The 10,590-nt window shown below is 46.9% G+C and overlaps 1 protein-coding gene across 1 annotated transcript in view; it reads left to right on the top strand.

The window, feature by feature from the left end:
- SFXN5 (sideroflexin 5) overlaps window positions 1-10,590 on the top strand; it is a 101,708-nt gene that overhangs the window by 78,504 nt on the left and 12,614 nt on the right. Inside the window, exon 13 of the mRNA XM_009639032.2 lies at window positions 1,210-1,327. Within this exon, the coding sequence (XP_009637327.2) occupies window positions 1,210-1,327 (118 nt within the window). The remainder of the gene's footprint in view (window positions 1-1,209; window positions 1,328-10,590) is intronic.

Here is a 10,590-nt window from a genome sequence, read left to right as displayed (position 1 = left end):
GGTGGAGGCCCCATCCCTGGGAACATTCCAGGCCAGGTTGGCCAGGGCTGTGAGCAACCTGATGTGGTTCAAGGTGTCCCTGCTCCCTGCAGGGGGGTTGGGCTGGGTGACCTCTAGGGGTCCCTTCCCACCCAAAACATTCTGTGATTCTACGAAAAGAGAGCTCCTGTGTTATGACCCCAGTGGAAAGGCATTAACTAGCAGAGCTTTGCCCATGTTTGATGTCAGGACGACGTGAGGCATCAGCATCCTCAAGATCAGAATGGAGGAGAGATGCACATTGGGACTAAGGCCATAGCCGATGACCCAGCAGGGAATCTGCTGCCTCTCTACCTTGCTAATATACACTGAATATTCAATCAAACCTCGCTATCAAGTTGCTGGTTTATATTCCCAGTTGTTTCAGATTCGGAGACAGATGACAGTTGTCCTTTTGGTGTAAATAGCTCCCTCAGGAATTAATTTTTTTTCCCTTAGCATTTGTGAACTGTCTGAGGTTCTGTATCCTGGAATACCCTTAATGTGCCACCTTCTACCAGCTAAATGTGGTCCCTGTCATTCGGTGCTAATTGTGTCAGAAGGGTCACTTAATGAGTCATTATCAGAACCTGGCCTTGCAGGTATCGTAAAGTGTTTGCTGTTAACAAGTCTTGAACTCATAAATATCCCCTGGGGACAGCAAGCGTTAAAACATCCTTAATCGCCCACTCTGCAAATGTTTGATTTTTAACAGATTAAGGTATTGTCAAGTTTACTACATTAACGAAGTCGCCTGCCTTTTGCAGTACCACCACGTGATAGGGCCAACTAGATTCACAGTATCTCTCAAGAACCTAATTTCCTTCTGCTCACCCAACATGGCCTCCAAAGCCTTAATGCAGGTGACACCCACCTGCGGCCAGATCACCTCGTGTGCTGTTTGCTCCAGTGTGAGATGGTTTGAGATGGGGGGGAGGGTTTGTGAAGTGATCCTGGTTTAATTTAGGAGAAGCGAGCACTTAGGTTGGTGTGGCCTGTGTAGCCCCAGAAGATGCAAAAGCACCATGTGCAGGACTTGGGATCTTTTGTGGATGAACTTGTTAATGACCTACTAGGAAGGAACCTAGACCAGTGAGGGAGAGGGAGACCAGTGGGTCTGGGTGTCTGTTCTGGTGATGGCATGCGCTCACCTGGTCTATGAAATGGTCTAACGAAGCCTTTCCTTTCCAGAACATCACTTCTGAGATCCCGTCCCCGGATGATTCTCCCAGTCCAAAGCCTTGTGTGCCTCGCTGCCTTTGGCCTGGCCCTCCCCTTGGCCATCAGCCTCTTCCCGCAGATGTCCGAGGTCAGTACGTGTCTGGTCACTGCAGGGGGATATCTCAGAGGGGCTTACCAATACCGCTGCTTGTTTTGCCTTGCTGGATAATAGTCTCATTCCTATGGGGCCTTCTCCATTTTTGGATGAGGTCGATTGCTGTCTTCTTCACTTGAACAAGTGCAGATTCAGATGATGGTTATGTTTGTCCCTCCTGTTAGCATGTGCTAGCATAGATTAATATCACACGGCTTTCCTATGCTTTTAACCGGTGTTTGGATCATGTGGTGGGATGTACCTTCCAAGCAAGCAGAGGAAGAACTGAACAGAGGAACCTTTGGTCCCCCCAGCAAATGCACCTTTTATGGGCAAGGGATGGTCATGTGTGATCCTCCTCCCTTCCATCGCATCCGTTGTTCTCCCACAGGGGTGGTCTGCTCTAAACCTCTCCCAGGTGGAGGACATTTAGGCTGTGTAATAATTGAAACACTGGGGATCAGGGGGACAAGCAGGGTGGAATAAGACATTTTTTTTAAATGTATGGAGGATAATGTTCTGCCAGTTAGAGGACTGTCTCAGCTAGCACGGAGGGTATCTGGTCCCTCTTTATAGTGATACCCAGGTCAGATCTGGTCAGATCACAAGTCCAGGGATGTTGGTGTTTCAGACTGATGACTTCTGCTCTGAGACTTCAGCTGGGTTCATCCTGTCTTGTCTGGGGACGTGAGCTGAGTCAGAGCTGAGCTGCACCAGGAAGAACATGGTTCAGCTCACCCTCTCCCATGACCATGGTGTTTCCTTGGTGTTAACACAGCGAAAACAAGTCTTTGTCAATTAAGCAAAGAGCCTGGGATATACACTCGACGTGGATGTACTTCCCAGAGCTTCTTTGAGAGTTTCTGCCTTTTCATCATCTAGCCTGGCTCTGGAGAAGACACAGCCTGGGGGTGAAGAGCAGAGAAGTAGCCAAGGAAAGAGGCAGAATGACTAATGAAACTACTCATACCTAAGTTAGTTGAACAAATTGCTCAGGTGTATTTTTTTGCAAGTCATTAATTTTGATCATTTGGTGTTTGGAGCTTATAGATTGGCAGACTGTAAGTTTGTACATTTAAGGGAGGGTCTCTATTATAAGGTGGTAAAGCTTCTATCAAACAGAGTAAAGGACTTCGCTGAAGTTCTTTTTGCGTCAACTAGAACGGTTGATCAGAAATTGGTATCACTGTCTCTATTGGTTAATTCATTTTTTTAGGTCTGGATGGGTTTATCCAGGACTTCTAGCCAGGGAATCTTGTTGTACACTTGTCTGCTAGACTGAAAAACGTGTTACAATTTTTTTGTTCTCCTTCTAGCTGTTTAGGGGCTGAGATAAAACCATCCCTTAATCTTCTCTTTAAGAAACTGAATATATCTCAATCTTGGAGTCTCTTGCTAAAAGACGTGCTTTCTGAAGCTCTAATGATTCATATGGCTCTTCCTTAAACTTTTTCTAATTAGTCAACATCCTTTTTGGAGCACTTCCATAAGAACCAGACACAGTATTCCAGTAAGAAGTTGCACAAGTACCAGTTGCAGGAGCAATGTGATTTGCCTGCTTCTACTTGAATTCATACATCCACGGAGCACGTTAGTCATTTTGGCATGGGCTCAACCTCAGCTCCTTGTCCATCAGTTTTTTGCTGTGATCCCAAGTTGCGCTCAGAGGTTTTGGTTATGAAACACTGAGGAGTATGTCCAGGTCTTGCACCCATTCAAGGTACATGCCCAGAGTATGTCCAAAGTTCTGGTTGGAGGGAGACTTGGACATAGAGCATCCCTTATGCTCCTACTTCCAGGGAAAGGAGCTTCACCCACCAGAAGGCAGCCGTGGCCTTTCCTTGGAGGTCTTTCAAGATAATCAGGGAAGCAAGGCCACGAGAGGTACCACCAACCTCATTTAGCCCAAAGGTGACATTGCCACCCTTCTCCCAAAGTGGTGGCCCATGCTGTAGGTACACTATTTGCGTCTAGAGGCAATTTTATGTCTGACCATAGTACATTGCACATTGACTTTTTATCCACATATCTAGAGGCCTCTGTATCAATGACCCGGGCCCTCAGTTATTTACCACTTTCCCCAATTCTCTGTCATCTCAAGCTTTAAGTGGCAATCATTGTGTATTTTCTCCCTTCTCACTGACGACGCACACGTTTAATAGCGTCGGCCAAACCAAACCGTTCTTTCAACACAGACAGGAAACTCACCCTACAATTCCGTTTTTAAATTTAGCATTTTGTACATTTCCAGTATTTTCTGTAGGCATCGCTTAGCATGGGCTCCTCTGAAATAGTAAGCGCCTACTAAGGTCAGCGGGAACTAAAATTTTGGTATCAGAATCTGAGGCATTCAGAGTTAAACACTGTGGGCTCTACAGAAATAATTATTCATTGCCTTGGTTTCTTCATCTAAAAATGAAGCTCACGAGGTCTTTTTGCCTTTTGTATTATAGCTTTATGGGTGACGTAATTTATAATGTATAGTAGCTGATATTGCAGCTCGAGAAATTGCATTGATGCTAACAGCTGAATGAATTCTAGCCCACAAGGAAAATTAAGGTCTGGCTTCCTTCAAGGGATATGCAAATTGCAGGCATCAGGCAATACTGAAACCATACAGCATCGCTAGAAAATGACCTTCTACAAGCAAATGAAATGTTATCTGCAGTGTAAACATGAATCAGTGCTGATTAGTAGATCAAACAGAATGACGTGCTCCCTGCCCACACTTCATGTCAACGAAGAGAAACCATTACAGCTGGTGGTGGAGCTCATTACCTGCTGAGGTCTCAGCTGGAGTTAGCTCCATGAGCACAGCTAAACCTCACATCTGTTGACATCGAGGTATCAAGTTCTCCACAGCAGCCTGGTCTGATCGGTCTTCCAGTTGCGTTTGCCTTCATTATAAATACATGGGAGCGTGTGTGTAAAGGGCGTTCCTCCCATTCTGCAAAATCTCATTGAGACCTTCTCAGTGAGCACTGACTGCGGGGATGCTCGTGTGAGCAGAGCAAGGGATTTATCTGAAACAATCTCTCTAGAGCCATTTCTTCACAGTCTTGGAGAGGAAATCTGAGTTGCCTTGCAAAGAGCACTTTGCACAATGTGTCACTTCTTGGCCACTCATCACGGTCCATGACCTTGTCAGCTAAGTTAATAGACTTTTGGTGTTTGAACGTTGGCCTCTATAGCTATGTGCATGTGTCTATATGTGGCATGTGTGTATTTGCTTTTTCTCATAACCGCAGTAGGTGAAGCTATGAACATCACCCGACTGAGATGATGCTGTTGTAATGAGCACTACCCAGGGAGTAAATTATTAACAACAAGATGTAATAGGCGTGTTCTGTTCCAAAAATATGATTATGGTCTGAGCAGCAACCCTTTCAGGAATTGTAAATGAGCCAAATTCTGCCCTTAATCACACATTCACAGTCCTTTTTCTTTAGTCAGGGAGCAAACACAGAAGCTGAAGTGTTATTAAGCGCTTGTTTTAGCATGGGAGCTTGACTGGCCGCCTTTGATCCACTCTCCTAAAGGGGCTCAAACTTACAATTAGTTTTCAAGTGGAATTGAAGCCTTGCAATAGATTTAATAAATGAGCTGGATAAATGCAGCCACCTTATCACATCAGCTGTGGCTGCTTCAGAGTTATACCTGCTTTAAAGTAAGATAAGAGGAATCAGAGTTCAGCTCTGGTTGCATACAGGAACACCGATATCAATGAAATGAAAATTCTGGAGCTGAACAACCTTCATGTGCTGGGAAGGCTAATGCATCCAGGTCTTCTCTTTGGTTGGCATTTAGTCTAGCTAAGACCTCATACCTTCGTTGACTTTTTGTGCAGGAGGAGTCCACTTTGATGTCTGCAACGGTGCTCCAGAATTACAGCTTGTTTCTAGATGTTACGGTTTTGAAGATAGATCACCTTATAAGACCAAACCCCTAGTGTCAGCTGTAAAGACACAGGTCCTCGAGCCTAAGCGTGCTTAAGATGCTGAAAAATTCACTTTTTGTCCCGATATAGTGTTAATTCCAGTACCTAAACGCATCAATATGCATTAAGTAATTCACTGCTGTGAAGTTTAGGAGAAACATCTAGTTAATGCATTTAGCCCACAACCTCCAACTGCCTCCCATGCCCCCCGGGGAATCTCTTTTCTAGACGCCTATCCTACAGCATCCCCACTGACAACTCCTACTCAGCTATGCACTGCCAATAGAAACAGCTGTGACAGTTCCAAACTGAAAATGGGACTTGTGCAAATGAAATTCAGTGTAGCAGCAAAAGAAATAACCATGGGGTTGCTCCACCGATTTTTCCACCCTTTGGTCCCTGCTCATCCGGATCATTCATTTTTTGGCATCCAAGAAGATGCTGTTGAACTTCCAGGATGCTGCAAACCCACCGAAACTTGCCTCATCCCATGCCCAGTGTGCTGGGTCTTGCTTATAGGGATAAACCCAGGTGAGACATGGAGCTGAAGCAAGAGCTGATGGCAGAGAAGACCCTTCCACTAGCTACAACACACATACCCTCACCATGGGTTAAGTTTAAAGGACCTTGGTTACTGGTCAGGGCAAAACAAGCCATCTTCCGGAATTAGGCTGATTTCGGCTGAAAGCCTTTTCTTAAAAATAATCTTCCTTTTGGATCTCCAGGACCAGGGGAATAAACAGCCTAAAATCCAAGGCTGAGCTATTGTTTTCCAATCTGTTTTAGCCTTCATCTTGTTGGCAGGCTGCTTTAGAAAAGCAAAAGGTTAATGAGCCAATGTGCAGTGGGATTATTGCAGTAAAGATGACAGTGAACCAGTAATTACTAATTAGATGCAGTTTAACAGGAGGAACAAGTGAAATCTCCTCTTCACCAACTGTCAATAATTAGCAGATTTGGTGAGGTTGAAATGTGTCCACAGTTAAAAGGCTGATTTTTTAATGAAATGGCACTTGACAAAAGAGCTGTATGGAGGTCACAGCCATAGCCCTCGAGACGCTTCCCTATACCATACTTAGGAGGGAAATCAGATGCAAGACAGCAGGGGGTCCCCATGAAACCATTTCTCCCTTGGGATTACATTGCACAGGGGGGGAGGGGAGCAGGAGGGATTCTCTGCAGTAATTTTGTCCAACTTGGATGAGAAGCAAAGGAAAGGATTTGCCAGCTGCCATGGGGAAAAATGTTTGAGAAGTGAGGAGTTCCATGGTATTTCTTTGCTTCTGGGTCTGAGGAACGGTTTCCTGAGAGTCTGGTAACCTGAGTGTCCTGGCCGAAGTCTACCCTTGGGATGGAGGTTGGTCTTGGAAGGAACTCCTCTTAGAAAAGAAGTGGCACAAGGTCCTTAAGGACTGGCAGGAGGCTGGAAACTCAGTGTTATGTGTCTCCCAAAGACTGCAGAAGATCCAAGCTGTGCTCTGAAGCTTTGATTTCATACTGACACATGGGCGATGCTCCATCATTGACTTCTGAAGCATTGAGAGGTTCATCTGAGGTTCCTCTCCTATGTACTGATCCAGTTTCTCTTCTGGCAAAGTAACTATTGACATAGGCAAGAATATCTTTGTTTTCCCCATGAACTTAAAATGGAGAGGTGATCTGTGTGAGCTTCTTCAATGCTCATGAAACTTTTTACTTGAGCAGAAACCCCCAGAATTTATATGATACTGAGTGGTTGAATACTGATGTGGTTCAAGTAGGGCTGGGGAGAAAAGCTATGGTATTTGGAAGTGTGTTGAGCCCTGTTCTGGCCTTCAGGTGAAGAATGGTGCTTAACAAAGTTTGCATCTGGCATTCTTCGGTAAGGATAGACACATTCCTGTCAGAGGTTGGAGGACAAGCAAGTGACCCCTTTCAGAGCATAGTCCTGCACCTGGAAGGGGAAAGTAATGGGAGAGGAGGTGACATTTGGGGAACAGCAGGATGTTGCTGCCATGACTACAACAAAGGTTGGACACCATTGCACAAAACTCAAATGTAAGTTACTAGCCCATCTTTTATAAGAAATAATAGCCTAAGGAAATCATAAACTAAGTCTATAGTTGTAAACCCAGCAGGGTCTGAGCACAAGCCCATGGTGTCCAGCCTGCATCCTCTCTGGGTCAGTTTTGGCTTCCCAGCTAATGCTGGTTTTGGCTTCCTAGCTAATGCTGGAGGGCAGTGCTCCAGGACTGCCCCCAATGAATTGAGCCTCCCTCTTTGGGGGAAGAGTTTGGCCATATGGATGCAAGCTGTGCCATATCAGTTGCCCCCAAGCCTGAGACTAGATTCTCATCCATGTTGTTTCACCCAGCTGTAGCCCTGCCTGTCCCGTTGCAAGTATTCAGGAAGTTGTGGTGCAATAATTTTAGTCTGGGACCTCTCTAGGTTAGTTTGCTTTATGACTTACAGTGCTTATTTAAGCTGAGTTTTGACATCGGAGGACCATGGCCTTAATCTCGCATTACAGGAGAGCCATGTCTTCCTGCACCACGGCAGGACCATGCTTCAGCTGAGCAGTGGAAAGGCAAAGATCTCTTTAGCCTTTGCTTTAGGTGTCTGAGACTGTTGTACACAAAGCAAAGGGTACCTCTGTCCTTCTGTACTTCTGATGGAACCTATCCTTGCTGTCAGCCTGGGCATGGACCTAAGGCCTGGAGACCAAAGTGTTTGTCACTGGCTCTTTCTGTGACAAATGCTTCCCTGCTCCAAATCAAATCACAACCCTGGCCATGAATCTTCATGAAGTCACCAGAGCAGCTCAAAGCACTGTGGGACCAGTCCCCAGTACTCAGCCATGATTTCAGCCCTGGTCTCAGCCACTCATGCGGACAGATGGGACCTTAGTCATGTGGCAACAACAGGATCCTCACCTGTAGGTCTCAAGAAGGTGACTGCACAGTAACTGCAATCTGCTGAACAGGGAGGGTTGGTCAGAGGCTGCACGCGAAGGGATGAGCAGTGAACTTGAGCCTGGCTCAGGGCTAACCAGCCAATTTTTTGGCAAGGTTTTGATCTCCCATGGTTTGAGACAGGCGTGGTTTTACCATCTGTTTCTCTGAGGTCTCCCTTCTTTCCCTGCTCTCACCAGCCCTCTCTGGTTGAGAGCATCAAGCAGAAGAGAAGACAATGTGTTCCCGGCTTAGCCCCCCTTCTCAGCCCCTAGCTCAGGTTTTCCTTCACCTGCGCCAGATGTGGGGGCAGGGTTTGCAGACCTGGCGTGTGTTTCCCGAGGAGCCAGACTTCACACACCGCTTCCTCCTTGGCCCTACCCTTTCGCTTTCCCTTTACACCTCCCCTGCTCTCCCCCCTCGCCCCCCTCGGCAGCCTGGCATCTGCAGAACACCTTTCCTGTCAAAGCAACCAGGAAAAAAAAATAAATATCACAGTAGCTTGTTTCCTGTGCTGCAGATTCCCTCAACAACTCCTGGTTTCCTTCTAATTGCGTTGCACAGGAAACCTGCTGCCCGGGAGCCCGCTAGCACGGAGGAGTCTGCGGTACTGGAAGGATTTAGGTGGTCTGAGATTATTTGCCTGGATTCGTGCTTGTGCTTAGGCTTGCAGAGAGATGTGCCAGGAGCTGGAAGGGTCTCTCCAGAGGATGGTGATGAGCTGCTATCATTAACTACCGCAGTAATTGTTGGTGCTATTCCTGTGCTCTGTAGATGCCCGGGGACTGTTCCCAACCCATCGTAGGTCTCCTACATAAGTTCTTCTGTCAGGAGCAACCTGATCTAGTGGGAGGTATCCCTGCCCATGGGAGGGGGGTGGAACTAGATGACCTTTAAGGTCCTTTCCAACCCAAACCATTCTATGGTTCTAGTCTCCGAGTCTACGACTTGCTCTTGGCTGCAGAGATCTGCCCCAGTTCCTGCTCCGACCTTGAGTTTCTCTCTCTCTGCCATCATCTCCAGTGTGACACAGGCGGAAAGAAGCCCAGAGCTTTCGCTGCATTTGCTTTAGAGTTTGCAAGGTGAGGCCACCCTCCACGCTATAAACTTCCAAGTCAAAGCGGCAGTAGAGCTTTTTGGGGAGCTCAGGCATATTCAAGGCAAGGACTTAGGCAGGCTCACATGCTCTAAACTCCCTTCTCGAGCACATCTCCCAGGTGAGGGTATTCCTAAATACATGGGGACACTTCAGGCTTAGTAGTCCTCTCCTCCGCTTCTAGTGGTGCTTTAGCCTGAGTTGCTGAACCCACAGCCACAAGCTCCCTCCTGCTTCAGGGAGGGCTTCAGTTCAGTGTCTGATGTTCCTGCAGAGAGCTTCCAAAAACCATACAACCCAAAAGTTCCAGATTCTACACGACTGTGACATTCTTGTTTCCCCCAAGTCATGAAACGCCCTAAATTCTAATTATTGTGTCGTAACTCCTCATTGCTACTGTGTGTTGCTCTTTTAAGTTCTTTTTCTGGGACTGCTGCAGGAGGATAGGCAAGATGCTGTGGCGCAGTAGTTTCCTTCTGCCCTCGTCCAGCTGGATGCAGCAGCGGCTCCAGATACAAACCCATGGGTGGTAATCTCACAGAAGCAGCATCTGCCTCGTTGCAGGGCCATCTCCCATTTCCCAAACTCATGGCACACTTAGTTGCAGTCCCCTTTTGATTCACAGAATCACAGAATCACAAGGGTTGGAAGGGACCTCAGGAGATCATCTAGTCCAATGCCCTGCTAAAGCAGGTTCTCCTAGAGCATGTTACACAGGACTTCATCCAGTCGGGCTTTGAATAGCTCCAGAGAAGGAGAGTCCACAACCCCCCTGAGCAGCCTGTTCCAAAATTCACGTCCTGGCACAACTGAAACTCCTCTTGCTGGAGGGTCACCTGAGACATGACCAGGAGAGAAGGCACCAGTTTTGCAAAGCAAAGAACATTCTGGATCAGGACATCTCCCCTTTCCATGTTTTTGTTTTCCCCATCTTTCTCAAAATCAGGCATTTCCCATGCCTACTCACTCCCCAGTGGGCTGAGGTTGGGAGGTCTCAGCCACTTCTGGGAGCAAACGTCCTTCTTTCCAAGAAGAAGAGGAAGGATCTGATCTTCAGGGGCATCAGCTCCACCATCATTCTTTGCAAGCCCCTAGGAAACGTCAGGGTGGTTATATTTACCACGGCTCAGCCTGTTTGCACCTTGCGGTGTAATTATTAGGCTCAATGACATCTCTCGTCTGGGGAAGGTCACGACTGAGCAGTGCTCTGATTGATTCGGAGCCTGCGTCTTTGTTCTCACGTTCCCTGCCCGAGAGGCTTTGATTTGTGACTGAGCTGAAGTCTGCTCGTGAG

Source organism: Egretta garzetta, unplaced genomic scaffold, assembly GCF_000687185.1.
Source record: "Egretta garzetta isolate BGI_Z169 unplaced genomic scaffold, ASM68718v1 scaffold505, whole genome shotgun sequence".
Classification (NCBI taxonomy): Eukaryota; Metazoa; Chordata; class Aves; order Pelecaniformes; family Ardeidae; genus Egretta; species Egretta garzetta.
The sequence above is the reverse complement of the archived record's forward strand: the minus strand, read 5'-3'. Positions and strand labels throughout refer to the sequence as shown.